We start from the raw sequence: 24,657 nt of genomic DNA, 5'->3' as shown, positions 1-24,657 counted from the left end.
CTTTAAGTAATCCCCCACAAAGACTTATAATTTGACTTTTATATAATGTTAATGAAGTGTCACTTGATTTAATATCATACTCACATGATTCATTTAATTGAAACTGCAGCAACCCTTTGCAACAGGAAACAGCCAGCAGCTTTCAACACATGTTTGTGATGATCTATAATGATAAGAATAATCAGTATTATTAGATTGTTATGATTTTGGTTATTTGACAGCAAATTAGTTTTCTATGTATTTAACTTGAATGTAGATGATTAACAATCCACTTTAATGAACTCTGCCCACAGTGACGTGGTGTAATAGTCAGGCTCCAATCTGCCTGTCTGTCTATCCTTCATTCAAACCTTCCTTTTTGTGCTATTAAAGTGTATTGTTTTTAAAACATTTACTTTCCCTTGAGTGTGTCTCACCTTTAGGGCAGCTGTGTCTCGGGAGGAGGGGAGTGTCATCATGGGTGCAAAAGTGAAGTAGTATTACACACATGACCTGATTTTTATTCCCAGCTACTACGTTTTACTTTTCACTTGTAAGAGGAAAAATCAGGATGCAATGGAAATTTCACAGAAACACAGGAAGGAGTAATTCTTAAATTTACTGCTTCACTTTTTCCAGTTAAAACCATAGCGACCATCACAGGTCCTTCTTAGCCCAGAGAAATCGATTATGGCTCTGGACACACTGTTAACACTACAGCTTGACAAAGGTACAATAATTAGTTTTTATTCATTTAACTTCAGTGCACACAATTAACAACCACTTTTATGACCAGCTGGGCTGTGGTGGTATAGTCGTCGAGCCTCTCTGTGTTGGGCCTCATTTCTCTGTGCTGCACAGTTTCCCCCACCATTAAAAACAGGTATATTCAGGAGGTTAATTCCTCTGTCAGTGTCCTTGGCCACAGTACAGATGAAGATCTGGAGTCGGTCTCAGAGCACCGTCAATGGACGCTCACTGTTCCTAGCATGCTAATGCTAACAATTAATGCTAGAGTCTGTGTGTGTATTGGGATGGATGAAATACATAGACAGAGTTTCCTTACGGTGGTAATAAAGTGGGTTAACCTTAACCTAGTTTTCTGCTTTAATCTAGATCATTGGAACCAGCAATCACAGCCATAGATGTTTTGGACGTGGCTGCAAATTTAATTGTAGATTTTTTTTTTTCTCAAGATTTGATGTTTTGACTGTCGTTGTATTGGATTTCTGAAGCCAGATGTGAGTGTCTTCAGACAAGGAAAGTAAGGAAGGAGTGAGGACTAACACTTGCTCAGCCAACACTTACTGAAAATGCCAAAGACCATAACACTTTAATGTCAAATACCACCAAGTAGTTTCAGCTACTTGTTAAATGTTAACACATACACTTGTGTTTGACAACAGCAACATCAACTTTGTAGAAACACACTAATTAACAGTATCTGTGTAACATACCACATGCTTTTAGTCTTAACCACCACCACAGTAGAGCTGTCTGATGAGAAAAAAATGTGTTTTATTCAGAAAACAAAGGCTCTAAAAGTCTGACTCAGCGGATGGGCTGTCAGTCACATCTGTCAATCACAGCCCACACAGTCTTCACTTAAACCTAAAATCTCCTGAACCAGAATGACTCCAGATATCTGTTCACTTCATATTGCTACAAAGAATTTCAGTATATGTTTTTGTGATTCTATGACCATATGGACATTACTACAGACTGAACTGTTGGTCATAAACTTCAGACGGTTGATTAAGCTGAACTATTGTTGCAATTTCCACCCGTGTATCCTGGATGATCACAGTGGAAAGGACATTTTCCTGGCTTTATCTTGTATATATTCATGAGATATAACATTGAAATCAGGCAGTTTTGAAGCTGAATGTTGGATCAGTTTCATATGTGATGGACATAACTAGTTTTCCAAGTTTCATCTATATGGACTTGTCTTTTGATATGGCATGTATCTTACTAAACAGAAAATCAGATTGTTGAAAGATGGATTATTTCATTTCAGGTCTGATGCTGTGAGTGTTACCAGTTTTCATCAGTGTCCAGACATTATACAGATCGAGCCTAAATGTTTCTCTTTCTCTGTGACCCGGTCCAGTTTTGTTGTATAACCTCTTTGTTATTCTGCTCATCTCTGACTGAAACAGTCAGTTTGGCCGTTCATCATCTCTGTGTGCGTCTTTGTGTAACTTTGTGTGTGTCTGTGTGTTGGTAACCAGGCGGCAGTTTGCAGCAGTAAGAATAACCTCAGTGTTTTCCTCTGCGTATCTAATTCACCCTGATTAAACTCTGGCTCTCGAGTGAGCATTGGCTCTAATCGGTCCTTTCCTCCGTCTGTTTATTCTCCAGCACCACATTGATTATACTCTCAGATTATTAGTGAATTTTCACACAGAGATAATCCAGTGATAATAATCCAAATTGCCCATTGTTGTTTGCGTTGAAGTGTAGCTGAACTTCAGTGTATTTAAAAACAAATGCAGAGCTTTTACTCAGATTTTGTCTTGTGGTGTTAAGGAGCTTATACTGAAGGATTAGGAAACTGCTTTTAAATTAAAATGGCATTTGTTTTCCTTTATCAACAAATAAAAATATACCACAAACTGAAAAATCAACTTACAAATGTCTTGGTTTAGTCTAAGGGGAATGTATTTTTATTAGGGATGCACCGATACCACTTTTTTTCCAGACCGAGTACGAGTACTTACATTTGAGTACTTGCCGATACCAAGTACCGATACGAGTACTTAATAATCCCATTCCAGTTCTTTGTTCCTTTTGTAAATGTGCTTTATTGTCGTTGTCATTAGTCTGACTGGAACAAGGTGCTGCTACTGACATTTAATGTGTTGGAATGAGCGTTTGTCAATTAATCCACCAGGGGGCGCCGCTCTGAATTAACCATACTGGACAAATACCATGAAGAAGAGGAAAGTTTTTTGAGAAGAAGAAGAAGAAGAAGAAAGTCAGTAATAACAAACATGGAGATGACAGAGGCAACACTAATGTGATACTAATATTGCAGCATTTTCGCTAGTAAGGTTTAACAGCTTAGCTTCAGCAGGTAGAGAAAAGAGAAATGAGCGATAAGTTTCGTTTTCACTTCCGCTGGTGCGGGTCTGCACCGCTCTGTACTACCACTGGTATTCTCATTCTGGGTACTCATCCACCAGCACCTGGAAAATGGATGGAATGTACGCAGAGGATGGACAGAACGCTGCGTCTGTATCTGTCTGTGTCTTTAATGTTACTGTCAGTCAGCGTTACTTTTATCACCATCATTTATTTTGAAAAATCTCCACACTCTTCATACTCCCCACACATTATTCCACCGCCGCCTACCTGCTGCACTGAACTGTGAATGTCAAACGGCCGTAAGTGGTATCGGTGCATTTGTATCGGATATCTTTTACGAGTACGAGTACGCACACTTACTATCGGAGCCGATGCCGATACTCGTATTGGTATCGGTGCATCCCTAATTTTTATATGTAGAAAAACTATAATAAGACATTTAGAAAATTAATTACTAAAACACAGATATAGTTTTACCTTGATAATAGTAATTTTAGTAACATGTAAACATATAATGCATTTCTGTGTTGAGTTTATCTGTTCTCTCCACCCTATTAAAAACAGGTGAAGGTAAATTCTCTGTCAAGCTCAATGCCCCCAACGTGGGCTATGTGCTAATGCTAATGCTAGGTGCAGTGGGTGTATTAGGATCGCTTAAATGCAGACCAATATTTCCCTGCGCGGATAATTAAGTAAGTTAACCTTAACCTTACATAAATGTAATCACAATCACTTGTCCCTCTTCAAAACTGTGTGAAAGTAAAACACATTTAAACCCAGTTATTCCTGTTACTTTCAACTGAAAGAATCCATAGCCAATAATATGACTATTAATGATTTATAAATATGATAAACACAGAACACTTTTCTGATTTTTTTATTTTAATGTAGATTTTACTCAGCAATTTAATGCTCATTTTAATCATGTTATAAGAATAGATTAAACTCTGCTTTGTCTTTTCTATAAAAAAGTTCAACAACCTTTAAAACTATTGTTAAATTATCATCTCCACATTATCTGAAAAATGTAGCTAATCTGAAAATGTAGGTTTTGATTATTCACTGTTCTGCTTGCCTAAAACTCCACTTTCAGTCTTTCAGTCTCCATGTTTTCAGTTCAAATATTTTTTTATGCCAGTGGTCCTGCTGGTCAGTCCTACCCTTAAATGCATGTTTTTGGAGAAAGCAAATAAAACGCTCTCTTTTGAGTAGATGAATGTGAAAAAACATGGCATTTTTTTATGTTTAACCTTGAGGAACATTTATACTTTAAAACTCTATTTTATGGTTTATGAGTTTCGGATACTTACTGAAAATCTTGATATTTAGGGTAAAATTTGGGGCCATTTTTTTTTCTTATCGGAGACAAAAAGTGACAAAATTTACACATGACAGGCACCCATTTAGTTGTGACATTTAACAAGTCAAACACAATGAGGAGAACCACAGAAGCCAAGAGAAAAGACAAACAAAACCAAAAACAGAGCTGAAAATTAATGCATATACTAATAAGAATACTACATAAAATAGTTTAATGATAGTCGTAATTTCTAACTTTGACATTTTTCATGCGAGGTGTCAGTGGTTAAATATCTTAATGTAAAACCAACGGCAGCTTTACTTGTTAGAAAGTTCATGTTTTGTTAACGATGAAGACAACTGTTAATTATAATGTAAAACCTCATGGAATGAAGTCTGTCCAAAGTAACCTCCTCTGGAACCTCAACAGACAGAGAAGTGTGAGTTCTGCTGTCAATGAGCCTTAAAGCAGGACAGGGGGATGATGGGAAATGCCCAGCAGTGTGGACCTCATTGGGCTCATTCATAGGCTAATGGACTCTGGTTGGAGCTGTCAAAGGTCCGCCTTCCACCACAGGAGAAAACAAAAACTCTGGAGGTTTGCATGATAATGTTGGCAGCTGCCTGAGGGTGACGCCTCCTGACCCCCCCCGTTCATGGCTCATTCACAGGGTCACATACTCGATTCATTCACCAGCTCCTCTCACTGAAAAACGCCTGTGTGTTTGTATTGAGCGTGTGTGTCCTCACTCATTTCTATCCTACTGAGGACCACGATATGATGATAAAAATCACAGGAACAGCTTTAATATGATGTTTGTTGTTTTTTTAATCTCATCACTGTACAGCACCAGAACTGGGTATTTTTAGTTACACAGTCTTAAAATCACACACAAGAGATGACTCCCTTCATGAATTTGTTGGAACTTGAAAAACATGCACAGGAACTGTTTGTGAAAATCAACTCCTGAGGGTTTTTTTTTGTAGTTTTTAGTTCAAAACTTAGAAAATGTGCATAAAGTAGATAATTGATAACAACTTACGTGACTTTGTTGCTATAGTGAGTGATGAATGACATCATCATTACACTCTCTGTAATCACAATTTATATTGTGGTTTACATCGTTAAAAAAAGCATTTGTTTCCTCTAAACTCTGTATACTGAAGTTCCACCACTGATACAACTGCCTCTGTAATGTTTGCCTTTAGTGCACATTAGGGCTGCAACGGTGCTCAGAAAACTGTGTACCGTTTGGTCTGCCCCACATGGGACAATCCGCCCTTATGGACCGTGGTTTTTCGGTTTACAATTGATATTCCGTTGGCACTTTATATACTGCTTTACAGACCACTGAGTGTGTGTGCCTGTTTAGGCAGGCGAAAGCCCATCCCCACAAGTTAATGTCCAATCACATCACATTACATCACATTATAACTCATGAAGGTTTAAGTCACTCCACTCTTGTCTCATCAGTAACTACACATGCAGGATATGGCCACGGCTTGTATCTATCTCTCTCTCTCTCTCTGTCTCTCTCTCTCTCTCTCTCTGTCTCTCTCTCTCACTCTCTCTCTCTCTCACTCTCTCTCTCTCTCCCTCTCTCTGAGCGTGCAGCGTGAGGAAGCCCTGCCCCTCAGTCAGCGACAGCGGACAGAAAAGTGGCTTTAGACTCAACACATATCCGAGTCCTGCACGGGTCCACTTTTCCAAACCAGGACCTGCCCATACCCGCAAAGCTGAGTATCGCAACCCAACCTGACCCGTGATTAAACACATTGTCTACACAGTAACTCACTTTTAAGTACCCGCAGGTACCCGACCCAGTGCAGGACTCTGACACACATACAATACCGTGACACAATTTGTTCCTACTGTGAAATTCAGTTTTTGCTGAGAAGCAAAATAAAAATATAATTTTGGGAGAAAAAAAACTGTTCTTTCTATGCACAAAACACGTACCAAGCTGAACCACAAATGTGGCCCAAAAACCATGGTATGGACCGTACCGTGGGCCACCTGTATTGCACTGTATTGCACCTGTAGTGCACATCAAAAAATACATGCACATGAGTAGTTTTGCTGTCAGGAAACTGATGGTGCTGTGGGCAGCTGAACAGGTGGTGCAGCAGCTAAAATGAAAAAGCTAAATTCATATAAACTTACCGTAAAGTACTGGACAGTACTGGCCAAGTTTGCTGTATGTTTGTCATTCTGGGGGTAATTCAGTGGTAAACAATATTTCTGTGTGGATATTACATCTTCTCCCTGTGCTGTTTTCTCTGGATTCTCTGATTTCCCCTGTCATCAACGAACTGTATGCTAGATTAATTCTCCTGTTACTGCCCATGAATGAGATACTGGTTTATATCTGATGTTGGTGTACAGGATGGGTAAAGGTGAAATGTGGAGCTCAAACTTCCCTTCAGGTTCAGTTAACAGAACTAAAAGAAAACTGCTTTACTGCTAACAGGTGAATTGGGATTTTTAAACCTTGATTCAAACCTCAATATGTTCTGCAGGTCTCACCTGAAAGAAGTGGGTTATACACATTCAGAAAATATAGACCAATCTGACACCAAACCTCTAAATGCCAAAAAAATTACTGAAAACAAAGGGAACAACTTATTCATTTTAAGGGAAGACCCATGAAATGTTCATGTTTTATTTGAAAAATAATGTCAAATAATCCATTTTCAAGTTAATCGATCAGGCATTTCACCTCTACTTCCATGCATAATTTAACCTGTAACAAAACATTGTGCAATATTTAAAAAGGTCAAATTAAGGTCAATATATCAGAGAACATAATAAAATGTGACAGAGATATAAGATTGTGTGATGTTTACAAGATTCATGTTATTCATGTATTTAGTCATATGCAATCAACTATTTAACTGTAACAAGCAGTCACAGCAGGGCATCACTCTATTTAAAACAAAAATACATATTTATGTTTTATACCAGTTTGAAGTATGTGAAGTATGTGCATTATACTTAGTTTGTGGCTGGTCAGGTGTTCAGTACATTAATACCTGTGATCCTCAGCTGCTCTTGTAACAAATGCTAAACCAGATTGGAAACTATCATCATGGATTTTCCAAATGAACTGATTGATTTCTTTTTCTCAACATCATAATCTTTAGCTTCAGTCAGAGCATCTAACAAAATCTGGAGCTCTGTGTTTGGATATTTATTTATTTAATCAGGAAGTCTTATAGTACATGACGAACTGTATAGAGTATAATACAGAAGAAAACAGAAATATTTATGTAAGCATAGAACAAATTTGACTGAAAAACAGGGCATCATAAAGACATTATGAATACTAAGCAATAGAAGGGGTCAAGGAAATATAAATATTTAGGAACTTTTTCTCTGTGATGTGCAAAATCAGGTTATATTGAATATGGCATGACGGAGGACTTCAGTGTTTTGTTTCTTTGAGAACATTATGTTACATCTTATTGTATGAATGCCAAAGGACCTGAGATCATAAATGTGTGGAAGACCCCTCCCCTTCTGAAATAACCTGATGTTGCATTTGTCACAGTCATCTGTGGAACCTCTAGGATTCCATTAAATTGGAAACCTGAATTATTTCCTCCATCGTGTTCATTCCATCATGTTATTTTGTTCACATAAATGAAACTGAAAAATTATATTTTTAATCAAACTCAAACCTTTCATTATCCTGTCTTTCTCAGGTACCATGTTTTCACTCTACAATTTCCACACCAGTTATTTTTTTTCTGCTGTGTTCCTTTTCCTCGGCAACTTTCCATTGAAACCCATTTTCTCGTCGACCTCTGATATTAGCTATGTGCGGGGTAACATTAGCATTCAGCCTCTGCTGCCCTGGAGGCTCGCTGCTCTCCACTGTGTCCATGGTAATCCTGGAATCAGACAGACATAATGAGCATCTCCTCCTACCCCAAATGTGTCTCTCCTTTCATCACTGTTGCCATGGCAACAACACAGCAGCAATGAATCGGGTGAATTGGTATGGATTTTTTTTTTCTTCCCCCCAAGCCGAGCCCCTCAGGATGATATGCGTTGGATGTTTTCTTGTGTGATGGCAGTCTGATTGCACCATTACAGAGACTTTTAACTTCACTATCAGCTTTCTGCCCTTGACCTTTGACCCTGGTAGGTGTTTCTTAGTAATAGGTGTATTCTCAGTTTGAAATAATTTGACAAGCAGTTTTCTCCAGGGTTTGTGTGAACATAAGCTAAGCTAAACATATTCTGGTCACAATTTTCATACAATTACAATTCTTTTTATTTTCTGTTATTTTGTAGCCAGTTAATTAAAAATAAATTAGAAAGAAAATGATCAGATACATTTATATTATTACAAAATAACAATAAAATTACATAAAACCACACTATTATATTCTTAGCAATAGTCTGCTATTTTTCTTGATTTTTCATTTCATTTTTATTTTTAAATGAGATAGAAAGTGAATCTTATGCCTCGTTCACACTAATGTACATATGTGGCAAAACAGATATTTTTCTCTGGCTTTTGGCTCTGTTCACACATAAATGATGTTTTGGCTCACAGAGACTGACATTTTTAAAGGCACTTTCCAAAGTCAAGATTGTTAAAAACTCATTTTTATTTTGTGTGTATCCATGTGGACTGGGAAAATGGAGACATTGGGGAGTGACATTGGGGCCAGTTTATTGCATTTGGCGTGCTGTAAGTACGCATTGTCATCCTTTCGCGTATTATTTGATGGTGTGTCAATGCGCTTGCCGCTAATCGCGCTAACTGCTAACCCTAACCGCTAATCGTGCTAGCCGGTAATTGCGCTAATTGCTAACCCTAAACCTAGCCCTATCCCTATACCTAACCCTAAACCTAACCGCTAATGGTGCTAATGGCGTGCTAATGGCGTGCTATTTTTATATACACTGAAAGCTTATAATGTGCATTGATAACATGGCAATTAAAAGTGGCGTGTTATCTGTATGATATCATGCTGGCATGTCTGTGGTATTGCTTTGTGCTATGAACCTGCACCTGAAACATCAAATCCAGGTGTATGAATCAGTGTGTGACCTACAGCAGATTTAGGTCAGCATGGATACTTTAGAGACAGACCGGACTGGCGTTATGGACAAATCCACATTATGTAAAGGATCCCTTTACATGATGTGGATTTGAATCAACACTTTAGGGAAGTGAAGTTTATAACGTGTTGTTGTTCACCTTCATGACAGACTAAAGACTCTGCATCTGCTATGACCAGTATTAGCCTATACAAAGTTTTAAGTCCAACAGAAACAGTGATATGAGTGTTTGTTCCTGTTCATTGTTTTCTTTATGTTGAAACGTGGTAGAGGTACACTGTTCCCCATAAAGTTGGAATAATATTGTTTTCAAAAAAAGTCCTCTTTTTATTCCTATTTATACACATCAGTCATCGCCTTTGATCAGGTACAATGATTACACACTGAGTCCCTGACACACTTTACCTATCAACAACAAATGACATTGTCAGAATCATTTTACGAGAAGAGGTAAAAATATTTTATTCTAACTTTATGGGCAATGTTGTCTATCTGTTTAGAAAAACATGTGGATCAGGTATTATTTAAGCACAACAATTTATGTATATTCCATGAAGAGGAGAAAAAAATATATTATTTTACCTGCCTCTTCCTCAATACATTAACAAACAATAAAATAGTCCATCAGACCCAGTTACTGAATGTCGGGGCCTAGACTTTACGATGAGAAAGAAAGAAGCACAATAAGCCTGTAGATTTACAAGAATTTATTATAGACTGGTGTTTCAAATTGAAATTAACAACCAGCAATTATCAGCAATGATCAACACACAGATTCAGAGACAAAGTCTCACTGTTTGGCCAAACAGGATGCAGTCTGCTAAGAATGGACACTGACAACAAAAATCAAATAGCTTTTATACTGTGTAGGTCACATATGCATGTTTACCTAAGTTCCATAACATGTCCCTACAGTATCTGGTTTTAACTACATTTTATTGATTTGCTCAGTATATTCAGAATAACAAGTACAGAGTCTAAAATCGTCAGAATAAAAAGTACAAAGTTTAGACAAAATTAATCAGCAATAATTTGTTTTCCTTCTACACTGAACACTTAACACATGAACTTAGTAAAAAAAAGACAAATTGTCACACTTGCAGTTGAAACGCATTTTTGTCAGCTTCATATAAACAAATTATTCTGTCTTCATGCATTTTTTGCACTAATTCAGTCTATTGGGAATTCCACAAACCACCAAAATACACATTTACACTAGTAGTCAGTTCACACTTACGCTTCAAATAAAATTTCCCAAATTATCCCACAAGTGTTTTTTGTGTCACATGAGCAGGCACTTTAGCTGTGAAACTGTCTAACTGAATCAAGGCTCTAATGACTAAAAAATGTAATCACAACTAAAGTTGACAAATTGCTATTTAGTGTTGTAGTCAAGACTGCACCATCTGAGACCAAGACATTTCTGAGACCAGAGGGTTCCGAGACCAAGACAAGACCAAGACTTTTAAGGGTCGAGAGCAAGACCGTACATACAATGAAAAATTATTAGAAGAGTGAACGAAGTATGAATTCAGTTACAGTAACAGTAAGAGCGACAAACAGTCTCTGCACTTTTTTCAAAGCACCACAACGCAGGAAATCTCAAATCTTAGTTTATTTTTCTGTGTCAAAAATCCAGCATCCATCAACCAAACAGCAGCTGTTTCATTCATAGAATTACAGCATTAAAATGATGGGAACATACCAAGCCTGAATAAAATGCAATGACAAAACACTCCCAGAGCAAACCCATGAATACATGCCATATTTTTTGTGACAGTTTAAGGGAAAATATGGCCAGCATCATCATTCTTAATTACAAGAAACCTAACACACAAGCTAACGTTAGCAAGCTAACCATTTCCTGTTGTGCATTCCAACTTTAACTCTGTAATATACGGTGCATTAAAAGTTTGCTAATATAATAAACCAACTACAGGGATCACATGTGGATGAAAATCTTGCTAGATGTCAGACACTAACTGCTTGTGTTGTTTATTGTTAGCTTACCTCTCCCTGTGCTTCTTTTCGAGGTGATGGTAAAAGTTTGATGTGGTCCCCGCCGTTTCTGTTAGGTGTGTGTTATAGAATCAGCACACTGCTGAGTGTTTTTGCTTGCATGTTGTTTTACAGATGAATTGTTTGTAGTTTTGGAAACCAAACTTTATTACTAATGACCTTGCAGACATCACTGCTGCCAGACATGTAAGCACTTTCCCCTGGTCTTCCTTCACTCTCACCACATGCGTGAGGGAGGGGGTGGGAGTGGGGGGAGTGTTGTCACTCATGCGGTGTGTCTGTATGCAGCCATTGCTGGGGGAACCATGGGAAACAAATCAAGCAACCAATAACTGGTTGCTTTGAAATAGGTCTCTTTCCAATCTAATCAGTAGCGTGAACAAATAGCTTAACAGTGGTGGTCTCGACTGGTCTCATCTTAAAATCCTGAGTCCACACAGTTCGAGACTGAGACAAGACCGAGTAAAAATGCACCCAAGACTGAGATCAGATCAAGACGTTAAAAAAAGCGGTCTCGAGACCAGTCTTGAGACTGAGACCGATCCTAAGTACTACCACACTATTGCCATTATTATCACTGTTGGATCTAGTTTATGTTAGAACATAAATATGTAACAAATAAAACTGTTCAAAAAAAAAAGGAAACCAATTGGTCCTTCGTTATTAAGTGAAATACCTTATTTCCTCTTGTTTATTTATAATTGCTCTTTAACCAAACCAAGCAAAAATTTTATCCGGTTATGCGGTTAAATGAAGGAATTTTCAGTAGAATACTCAAATACTAAAATATTCGATAGCTGCAGCCCTAATTTATTTATATACACTATATTGCCAAAAGTATTTGCTCACCCATCCAAATAATCAAAATCAGGTGTTCCAATCACTTCCATGGCCACAGGTGTATAAAATCAAGCACCTAGGCATGCAGACTGCTTTTACAAACATTTGTGAAAGAATGGGTTGCTCTCAGGAGCTCAGTGAATTCCAGCGTGGAACTGTGATAGGATGCCACCTGTGCAACAAATCCAGTCGTGAAATTTCCTTGCTCCTAAATATTCCACAGTCAGCTGTCAGCTGTATTATAAGAAAGTGGAAGTGTTTGGGAACGACAGCAACTCAGCCACGAAGTGGTAGGCCACGTAAACTGACGGAGCGGGGTCAGCGGATGCTGAGGCATATAGTGCGAAGAGGTTGCCAACTTTCTGCAGAGTCAATCGCTACAGACCTCCAAACTTCATGTGGCCTTCAGATTAGCTCAAGAACAGTGCGCAGAGAGCTTCATGGAATGGGTTTCCACGGTCAAGCAGCTGCATCCAAGCCATACATCACCAAGTGCAATGCAAAGCGCTGGATGCAGTGGTGTAAAGCATGCCGCCACTGGACTGTAGAGCAGTGGAGGTGCATTCTCTGGAGTGACCAATCGCACTTCTCCATCTGGCAATCTGATGGACGGGTCTGGGTTTGGTGGTCGCCAGGAGAACAATACTTGTCGGACTGCATTTTGCCAAGTGTAAAGTTTGGTGGAGGGGGGATTATGGTGTGGGGCTGTTTTTCAGGAGCTGGGGTTGGCCCCTTAGTTCCAGTGAAAGGAACTGGGAATGCTTCAGCATACCAAGACATTTTGGACAATTCCATGCTCCCAACTTTGTGGGAACAGTTTGGAGCTGGCCCCTTCCTCTTCCAACATGACTGTGCACCAGTGCACAAAGCAAGGCCCATAAAGACATGGATGACAGAGTCTGGTGTGTATGAACTGGACTGACCTGCACAGAGTCCTGACCTCAACCCCATAGAACACCTTTGGGATGAATTAGAGCGCAGACTGAGAGCCAGGCCTTCTGTCCAATATCAGTGTGTGACCTCACAAATGCGCTTCTGGAAGAATGGTCAAAAATTCCCATGAACACACTCCTAAACCTTGTGGACAGCCTTCCCAGAAGAGTTGAAGCTGTTATAGCTGCAAAGGGTGGACCGACATCATATTGAACCCCATAGACTAGGAATGGGATGTCACTTAAATTCATATGCGAGTCAAGGCAGGTGAGCAAATACTTTTGGCAATGTAGTGTATACATATATATATATATATATATATATATATATATATATATATATATATATATATATATATATATATATATATATATATATAATGTTGTTGCTGTCAAGCAGATGCTAAATTAAGTGGAGAGTGTTAATTTGAAAATAGCATCTACAATAGATATGATGCAAGTTAGTGATATTAGGCATAATATTAATTGAACATATTTTTCAATCTCAGGTATATGAGTACTATTTTACTGATCCAGCTACTGATCAGTTTCTCCACTCAAGAAACCAAACACAACAAGAATGACCCAAACATCAGTAGAATGTCACAAAATTAATAAAATGGTCACTGAAACAGGGCTTTGGCACTGATCCATCAGGGATTATAGGTAAATATGTATATTTACCAAGAGTGTTGATCAGCACTTTATTCAAAAACCGTGGAATATTGAGACAAATTCACGACGATGGGCTACGAGGGGTTAACTCTCTGGCTATGCTAGTTAGCTTGTCTTTAATGAATGTGAAGTGTGAAAACCTTGTGTGGTTTCAGTGTGGAGCAACAGTTGATGTGTTATATAATAAAACACACCACAATATTTTAGGATGACAGGAAATAAGTTTTCAAAGTTAGATTTTTCTCTTGTCGGGAAAACCAGACGTGACTCCACGGTTCTGACCTTGACTTGAGCAGCTGAGATGTTTCAGTCACTTGGTTTAATTTATTTGACACAAGCTTTGACATTATATAATAAGAAGAGGAAATCAAATTCAGCTTTACTACAGTGTTATCACTGCATTAGTAATTTTTTATTGTTGTTGGTCAAAATAAAATGCTGTTAAACAGCATGAAACAAAAAAATATAAACTTTTAAAAGGAACTTGTCTATTGCAGTTGTTTCTTTTCATTCAGTTAATCTTTGTCATCTTCTTGTTCTTTCTCTTCCTCTCTGAGCTGGAGACCTGTTCACTTCAAATACCAGTGCTGTAATTAAACCAGAGCAGCAGCTTGACATTTTAAAAGGCCAAACCTGAACAGGGCAGGACAGGATGAAGCTTTATGAGGCCCATCATCAATCAGCAGCTTCATAACAAACCCACAGATACTCTGAATGAGTGGCTTCATGTAAACTGAAAGGTTTGTCATCAGGCCTGAAAATGAAAGATAACTGAAACCATTAAAATGGAAACACAGATGAATAGCTGTGTTATCATGAGCCTCGAGATCGGCAACAAGGGGCGTCACTGTTTCAGCTGTATTTCAGCCTATTCCACACACACTGAATATGCATTCTTTCATAACATTTTTCCGTCTCATTGAATAAAATCAGTATGAATGAGGAACAGAAATAACCACCACTGAATACCATCCAAGAACTAGCATCAGTTTTATTTTTTTACTCCACTGTTTGTGAGAGTTGCTTAATCTGAGCTGCATTAACAGCCAAAGAGGCAGATTTATGTTTCTCTGACAGAAATGGAAATGTTTGTGTTTATGGATTTTTTTTCCAAGGCTGTTCAGATTTAGGTCACGTTCTAGTAACAGTGTGTGTCTGTGTGACAAAGTGACAGAACAGAAACTCATAAAGAGACAGGGAGGATAGTTGTGGGTTTTATTTCAAAGTGACTACTGACACAGTACTGTGGCACCAAATATCAGTTTGTCTGTTACCGCAGAGCCAACTGGCGTCCTCGTTATATCATTTCTAGACTGATAACTTGTTACATCCTGAAAAGTACCAAGGCAGTTGGATAGCAAATAGGTCAGATTTAAAGACAGTAGAGATTTAGCTCAGTTGATAATGTTTCGGACTCCAACACAGAAGACTTGGGTTCAATTCCCAGTTGAAGCAGTGTTTTTTGGGGGTTTTTTTGTTTTTTTTTTTCCCTGCAGATTTTCAAACGGGGGTGTCGTGGGGTTCTTTTCCAACCCGCCCCCCAAAAAATAACACCACAGATGTAGTCGAAGGTGCAAAAAAAAGGTAGTAATTTATTTTGCCTTCGGCCTCCCAAAAGTCCAGTGTAATATATACGAGGTGTAGTCAAAAGTAAAAAAAAAAATACTATTTGCAAATTTACAAGTCAGGAAAAACACACATAAGAGTGGAGTTCTACACTAACTCATGCTGCAGAAGTTGAACAACAAAAAGAATGTCACAATTCAGGGCACAGTTGCCAGGTCTGTAACCAAGCCAACACTGACTTTCCAGGGCTTCAGCAGCCTTCTTTTAAGCAGTAAGCCCCTCCTACTGGGCAGGTCAATTAAAAACTTTTTTTTTATAAAAACATAGCTTTAATAGTGTTTTCAACATAGTTATGTACTCTAGGAATAACCATTTGACACTGGGGGGGGGCACAGCACCAAGGGTGCTGGTAGGTAAAATCCGACATTGATTTAGATCAGCCGCTGGGACAATGTTCAGAGTTCAGAAGTCGGACCACAGCACTCAATATACAGAACTGAGAAGTAACATGGCACACTGCTACATCTGACATGTAGCTCCGCCCACCTTCTCCAGCCTCACTGACTGCACAGAGCAAAGAACACCATAAAACAACATATAGAGCATTTACAACAATAATTCCTATTCTGTACTATATACTATCAGTAATTTGTCGTTTCTTCCATCAATTGCCATAGTATTGTGGTAGCAAAATGCACAAAAGAATGCACTGAAGTATATGTCATATATCACCACAGTACTGTGGCAACAAGAGGTGAATGAGTTCATGTAACAGTATCCATAAATGGCTCTTGTACAAGTGCTAACATTTGATTGTCTCTGTGGGAATAGACAAACCGATATTTTGTGCCACAGTACTGTGGCAGTAGACATTGCCTTTTTTTTTGTAGCTTACCGGCCGACAGGCCATAAACTATTGTCGTCATGCGGCGTCCGTTGGCGTCGTCAGTGTCTGTCATTGTCATCGTCTGTCATCCATTTCAAAAATTTCAATCGTCTTCTTCTCCAAAACTACAATTCCAATTGACTTCAAACTTGGTATACAGCTTCTTTATGATGATGTCAACAAAAGTTAGTGAAATTATTTGGATCCGGATCTGATTCTGGATTTGGTGCAACTTTGAAAAATTTCCTCATTATAAGAGATAGGAAGTGGACTGATACAATAAATCAGGAAGTATCAATGATATCCAGTGTAAATTTCTCCAGTCCAGCCCTGATGGGGACATGACCAAAACATAATGGCCACATGCTGATCAGGATCTTCTTCTGGATCCGGGAACTGACGGAAAATTTAACATGGACTCTTAAGGGAAAAAATTTTCAATCGTCTTCTTCTCCGAAACTACAGTTCTGATTGACTTCAAACTTGGTGTACAGCTTCTGTATGATGATGTCAACACAAGATATTGAAATTATTTCGATCCGGATCTGATTCTGGATTTGGTGCCACTTTGAAAAATTTTCCTATTATAACAGATAGGAAGTGGATTGATCCAATAAATCACTATCAATAATATCAAGTTGGAATTTGAATTTTTTACAGATCTGATTGGAATATGACCAAAACATGGGCTATTTCTGTAATATAATAAATACACATAACTGGGCGATAATAAATGGCATCTGGATACATTTCCCAAAGCTTTTAATTTGGCCGGTAAGCTACAGGGCCATTGGTCCTATTTTTTCAGTTGTCTTGGTAAAGCTGGGGGTCAGAACCTGCGCATGCATGCATGCATGTGTGTGTGCACACACAGATTCAAAACAATAATAATAATAGTTGTAGTAATAATAACAATAATGATGATTATGACAATGAAAATCCTAAAAAAAAAAAAAACAACAAATAAGTTAGACCCCCCCCCCAATAAAGCATAAATAAAGCCTTTAGGAAAAGAAAGTCATAATGTAATTATTATGATCTTATACCATTCTATCATCCAGTCCTGAATTTACACATTAGCATTCAATATTAATTCCATTTCAAATTCCTACGTGGTTCATCAACAAACAAATGGATATATGAAAAATGTATGTTTATGTTTTAATCTGCTGTTATGAAAGAGCTCATAATATGAGTTACATGTAAAATACAATATATTAATTCACTAATTATGTTAAAATCCTAAATGCATAATCGTTGAGATCAGCTGAATGGTGTTTGTGGACATGCTCATTTATTTGATCATCCTCAGAAAACAGCTGATGAATGGATTTGTTTGCAATTTTTTTTCTCATAACTTACCTTTATATAAAAAGTGCAGAGCGTTGCATCTGATGAGATTGAATCTGTGATCAGTATCTGAGCTGAGAATATGAGGTTTTATGTCAAAGCTCAGGGACAAATATGTTTGTGTTTTTGGGAGAAAATGATGAAGTTTATTATCTGTAGCCCAGTTTCCTGCTGTCACCTGTATCCGGGTGGACAGATGAAGCTCGGTGAGGTGCGAACTCTCCTGCTGTTGGATTTAATGAAAGAACAGCAGATAGCATCAGCATCACCTGCACAACAGGAAGCTGCTCAGATCACCTGATCTTAGAGGATGCTTCAGCCTGAGGATGAAAAGATTTATCAGTGTTCAGCTCGAGAGGTTCAGTAGTGATGACATTAAATATAAGTGCACAGAGCTGATGGAATAAAGCATTCAGAAGAGTCAGGTTCTCTCTGCGAATACAGTCAGCCTATGATTTGTTCAGAAAATATGGGAATGATGATATTTTCAGGAAATGCACAGATCCAGTGTGTCATTTTCACTGAAGTGGAAGTTGATTGCATTTCCTCTACACAGAGGTGACGAAATATTGAATTTGGTCAAGACTGTTATAAAAGTACTAATTCACCTCCTTTACTGAAGTAAAAGTGAAAAAGTAGTGGCTCTGAAATGGACTTGAAATATAAAAGTGAAAAGTAGCCCTTTGAAGGACATTTCTACTTCATATTTATGTGCAAGTGAAACACAGATACCTGAAAATTCTGCTTTTGAATTACTGTATTTCAGGTAAATATATAGACATAAACTAAAAATGGACATATGAGAGACAATGATGCATTTCCAGCAAATATACCAAGACGTTAGCTGGTTTATTTTATGCAGAGAGAGACTAAAACATATCAGACTGTAGAAATGTGCAATGGACATGGAATTAATTGCAACATATCATTTCACTTGAAACATTTCATTCTTTAAATACTTGTAAGCAATTCTGTGTTATGTTGTGAGAGAAACATGTTGCTGCTTTACACAAACCTCTGAAGATATGAGGTACAGATATCACTGGTTTAGTTTTTTGCCTCTTTCTTAATGTCCTTGCCTCTCTTTAAGTCTTCACTATCCTTTTTTTTTATGTTGCTTTAAAGTATTTAGTGTGATTTTAATGTAAACTTGTTTTCTGTGTGAAACTAGTTGTTGCTTCCATTTTAACCCAGATCTTGAAGAAGAGGGGCCTGCCTAGATAAATAAATAACTACAGACAGAAAGAATGAATGAATAAAGTCACAAAATAAAACATTCATTTTTCAGTTGTTAGATTAAAGGTAGGATGATACCTACACTTAACATTCCAGGAGAATTGGTCTTATTCTACTAATTGTCATTTTGGTAATTTCTAAGTTTTCTTCAGTATAGATAATTCAGATTACTAGACAGAACTTAATATTCTACAAATTAAATATATCTGAAAATTAATTGTAGTTGATTTATATCTCACAAACTAGTGTCTGTTTCTCTGGCATTGCTTTACACCAAAACTGCTGCAGATCTATAAACAAAAATGGAAAGTATGGAGACTATTTTTGATATAGTGTTTGGTTGAATCAATGGACTTTGTAAAGGTGTGTTCTCCTGATTCTACATGTTATACTAATGTAAACACCGCAGCAGTAACACTTGACCTCATTTAACTCAAGTCACCTCTAATGAATGTGTTCTTTGTGTTTTTTTCACTAAAAATGATCCGACTTTCCTCTTAGTCTATGGTTCACATCATCTGTGGTCTGTTCCAACACTAGTGGGCTGCACCTTTACCAAGCTGCCGGAGGTAGAAGTGATGAGGTCAGAGGTCAGCAGGATGACCTCTGCGTTTTGGTCAGAGAGGTTGGGGTTGGTGGTGGTTTTAACCCCGGTAGGTGTCCACCATTTGAAGCACGCCAACCCGCTGAGATGCAGTAATTAGACTGAGCCCTGTAGAGCCTTAAATCTGCTCTCATCAGAGATAAATTCAGGAGTAAGTCACATCCTTCTGATGCCATGCAGGGGAGGACGACCTGCCTAAAAAAAGTATTTAACTCCTTACTACTCAAATTTATTTATATAAAAAATAAATTATTTGTGTTGTTGCTATCAATCAGATGATAAACTAAGTGGAGATTGTATATTTGAATATAGCGCATATAGTGACATTAGGCATAATTGGCATAATATTAAACATATTCTCCAGTCTCAGGTATGTCGATCATTATATTGATGCTGCTATTGATCAGTTCCTCCTTTCAACAATTCAAACAAAACAAAAATGATCCAAACATCAATAGAAATAGGTAACATTTATGTATTCACATAGAATGTTGAGCAGCACCAAATTACAAAGACAATGGAATGTTGAGGTGAATTAGTGACAGTGAATTTTGATAGTACATATATTAGCTTAAAACTGAGGATTTAAAAATATTTTCTTTTCCTTGTATATTAGGATTTTTACTGATGTGAGCACGTCTAACTTCACTGCTTTTGTTCAGAACTGACAAAAAACAAAAATTCAGATCTGAGCATTAGATCATTATGGAGCCTAAACCCGGTAATATGAACGTATCTGTCTAGCATCTTCTGTCTACACTTTGCATGAGGACTGTAATGATAGGATGGGAAAATGCTGGTGTTGTGTCATGTTGTATACTGCTGATCTACAGTCCTCCTTAGCAATTTTCCCCCATTTCCATTTCCATTCTTGGTCAGATTGCACCTACTGTTTTGGTGTTACCTATCAAACTGTGCAAACTATGTCAGCCAGATAAAATGTTCACAAACCAACATCGCTGAACTGCTAGACACTCCACTCCCCTTTGTAATTCTTTATTCATATTTGTGACCCAGATGTTTAGATCTTTAGAAATCTTTTTAATTGAATTGTTCTCTCTGCCTGTCATAAAAGCCTTGATGATTAATAATGTAAATCTCCTCTGTTAGATCACTTCTCTGAGGAGAATCTGGGTTAAAATCTACACTGATCCTTCTCCATTTCACATTAAAAACCTACTCGTAGCAGCAACCAAATCTACAGAGATACTAAAATAAAACACGCGGTGCTACGTCTCCTCCTTCCTTTTTTATCTTTGCTTTGGAGTCCCTCGAGAGTGTCTTTGAAGATGCTCCCATCTTCCCGGCGGCCCTGAGCTCCTCTACTCCAAAACCCAGTCCCGCCATGAAGAGAGGTTTCAGTCTGCCGCAGGTCGGAGGAGGGGGATGGGCTCTGTCACTCTGAAACCATCAGTGAGGTCGTTTATTCCGATTTAAACGGTATCGATGGGAAATGGAGATGACCTTTGTGGCGGCGCAGCTTATTTAAACGCTCTAAATGATTCATGATTCAAGCAGCTAGACTGAAGCTGGTCTGCTGAAAACAGTATTGAAGTCGACTGCTGGGTTGTCTGTCTGTTGACAAGAATGTTTACCTTGATGGCTTTCAGTCCAGTTTCTGGTTTTTAAATGCATGTTTAGGAAATGTATGTAAATTACACCATTTTATTTTGTCTTTGTCCTTTACCTTGTAATCAAGCTATAGTAGAGGTTATTAAACGTGATAGAAATTTGTAGTTTGACCTAAAGTGACTAAAAGATATATTATGTTACATTTCTTTATTAAAATATTCCTTGGTGTATGTTATATAGTTAGTTGACTTATGTATTTACACTATATTGGATGTGTACAACAATGTTTAAATTTAAAAAAAATCAGTCATGTTATTCATTTCAGTAGCACCGTCTCATGTTTTTATGAAAACACAGTACAATCTACAGTACACAGATACATGAGATAATACAGTAAAATTTTGTCATCGTTTGCATGCAGATTCGTGACTAATCCAGCAGAGAGCTAATAAATATTGCACAGTTGTTTATGTTAATAAGGTGTTACCAATAGGTAAATTGGCTCATCTAATGCATAGCAAGACTTCAACAACCATTTAGCCTTTAATGGAAATATACTGTGTATCACAGAATAATATCAATATTATCTCATCTGTTGATGTGGTTTCTACCATAATCACATGAATGGCAGTGGTGGTCAAATAACTCCCATGATTCCACCCTACTTCACGATGACATCAAGCAGATCACAGATCAAATCACCGATCATTTTTCTGTTTTCACTGAGAGCCCCTTAACAGCAGAAATTATTTAACATGGGTTTAAACTTTCAGAGAATGTTTGTCAATAAAGGTTTAACGATCATTACATCAGCGTTATCAGTTGTGACTTAGAGTACATTCAGACTGCAGGCAAAAATTGCTCCACATATTCTTTTTGTCTCTTTTCTGTGCAGTTAAATCCAAGCAACAACATCCTAAAACTAAACTCCATGTTGATCACCTGTACAGGTGTGAGTTGTGTGTTTAGGTGGATTAAATCTCTTCCTGTCTCTTTGACTCAGTGGTGTATAATTACCATCGGTCGGATCGGACAGAGATGGTTCATGGTCCTCACCAGCTGTCTGCCTTCATCTCCTTGTCCTTTCAGACTGTCCCAGCCTTCCTGGTGACCCTAAACGATGATGGATTGATTGTAGCGACGCTCGAACACTCAGACCTGCAGGACAACATTACAGCATATGCTGCTCAGTTTTCTGGAGAGCCACGGATCAGCGTGATCCAGTTTGTGAACGCCAGCGAACCTCTGCTGTTCAACACCTCCCTTCATGGCCTCTGCTACACTGTGGGGTTGCTGGTCCGATGGGGACAGTACTGGTCCAAACCCGTCAAGACTGTATCTGTCCTCACAAGTAAGGAACCGCACATGTTCTGTGGGTCACAAGACTTTTACTAAAAAACCAGGACTTAGTGGAATTGAAATTTACTCGAATATTTTGACATGTATTTTAGAGGAGATAAATTTAGTGTATCAGAGGTCAAAACACGCATATGCCTTTTTGTATGTTTTGCTGGTTAAATGTGTGATGTCTGTGTCCTCAGAGCCCCTCCCTCTGCACAGTGTGCAGATATCTGACTATAAGGAGTCTCCAGAAACCGGGGTGGTGTTTCAGATCGAGCCCCCTGTAGGAAACGTCTTCAGCCGTGTTAACATCAGCTACACTGAAGGACAAGAGAGGCGCTCGATGCTCTATAAAGGTACAAGAGTTTGTTCTAAAAGTAGAAAATGTTTTACATGGTTTAATAAATGATGCATGTAACCAGTTTTTAATGATTGTACATGTGCAGATTTCTACAGAGGGAAGACGGTGTTCAAACACTGGTTACCGGGAGTTTGTTACCGGAACATTACCTTTCAGCTCATCTCTGAGGCCACTGTGTACCAGACCGCCCTGGTTACACACAGTGACATTACACACACACCACTGCATCACAGGACAGGTGAGTGACACTGAACATCTGAGCATGTAAACTTGTCATTAATACATATGAATTAGATTGTCAAGTTTCAGTGGAAGACAGAGATTTAAAATTACATTAAACAAGTGATCGTCTGTTCCAAACTTATACTAATCACACCCCTTCTCAGTGTCTCCCATGGAACATTATTTTGGGGGGAAAATGTATTACAATCAGTTGCATGGGCAGAGGCATATAATGTTTTGATCCTGTCTGAAATATCCTGCATTTACACACGATTAAAGTCACAGTTTGTTGTAAAACTGTTGACGTGTCAGACTGTGAAAATGTATAATTGTCTCTCTCACTTATCTGTTCAGAGTTGCTGAAGATGTATCTGCAACTTCAGCATAACCAGACTTGTTTTAATACTTTTTCACCTAACTCTAAAAGAATGAGCTAAATTATGATGAGGTAGCAGCTGTTCTAGCTATCATGTCTGACGAGAGATATAGTCCACTGGGCTGTTTGGCAGAAAACTAGATGTGACTTTAAACTGATTAATATCATATGTGTATTTGATAGCACAATTCAAAAGGGATCAAATTGTTTGTCTCTCATCAATGACTACCGTTCCTATTTTCCCAAATTGAGGGCCCATGGGGACATGACTTCAGAGTCAGAATTGTCCCATTGAAATGTACAGGTGGGTGGACGTGAGACAGAGCAAGATTTGGAATTTTCTAAGCTAACCCTAACTGAAAGTCCTGCAAATTTCAGCTGCTTTCTATCCTATGCTACAAGCTAAGTATTGTAATTTCAACTGAAGTAAACTTGAACCATTTGTGTAAATCAGTCCATTAATAGTCTTGCTCTTGTAACCTCTTATCTACAGTAGAGTGAGTGGTCTTTCAATAATAAAATTACATTTCATGTGATTAACAGAAGCTCTAGAAGTCAGTCTCAGGAATAATTTACAAATTGTACACCAGTGCACTCGTTAAAGGCCCAAATAAAGTAAGGGAGTCATCTGGAAAAAATAGTGCTGTGATATTTGTAAAGTTAATCTCTTGAAATGGAGCCAGCATCTAGTGGTCATCAGTGGTACTACACTTTAAAATACTTTCAATTTCAAGCTGTGGTTGTTGCTGTTTGGTTGAACCAAAGCAAGAAATAGATCTTGTTTTATGTGCCATCTGAAATAAATTTGTGTAGTCAACATTTTTATCTGTACTTGATTATGGGGATGTTATCAATATATAAACTCCTTCTCCCTACCTCACTCTGCTGTTAGATTTGTTGTTGGAAACACTTTCAGGACTCATCACTGTGAACTGTATCAGCAGTCTTGGTATTTTATTTACTTATTAAACTTTACACATTTTATTTGAATACATTGCATTCTTTCTACATTACAACTCATTCATGTGTCATACACAGGCATAAAATTATATCGAGTTCTGCAATCTCACTGATAGTGGAGGAGGAGAAAAATCCTGTTCGTTTACCACAGAGTTAAATACATTTGAACAGGCCGATTCTGCTGTTGAAATATGTTTATACGAGATAGGTTTCTGCGCTTTGTATGATTGTACTCATTTCACATTTTGTGTCAGGGAAAGTTTGATGATGAT

At 38.0% G+C, this 24,657-nt stretch overlaps 1 protein-coding gene across 3 annotated transcripts in view; it reads left to right on the top strand.

Moving 5' to 3' along the window:
• The window catches only part of ptpro (protein tyrosine phosphatase receptor type O), a 63,644-nt gene that overhangs the window by 6,393 nt on the left and 32,594 nt on the right, over positions 1 to 24,657 (top strand). For all 3 annotated transcript variants that reach the window (XM_030149388.1, XM_030149387.1, XM_030149386.1), the window contains exons 2-4: positions 22,215 to 22,476; positions 22,667 to 22,822; positions 22,913 to 23,065. In XM_030149388.1, the coding sequence (XP_030005248.1) occupies positions 22,215 to 22,476; positions 22,667 to 22,822; positions 22,913 to 23,065 (571 nt within the window). The remainder of the gene's footprint in view (positions 1 to 22,214; positions 22,477 to 22,666; positions 22,823 to 22,912; positions 23,066 to 24,657) is intronic.

The sequence above is a fragment of the Sphaeramia orbicularis genome, chromosome 12 (assembly GCF_902148855.1).
Source record: "Sphaeramia orbicularis chromosome 12, fSphaOr1.1, whole genome shotgun sequence".
Taxonomy (NCBI): domain Eukaryota; kingdom Metazoa; phylum Chordata; class Actinopteri; order Kurtiformes; family Apogonidae; genus Sphaeramia; species Sphaeramia orbicularis.
This window is presented reverse-complemented; position numbering and strand designations above follow the sequence as displayed.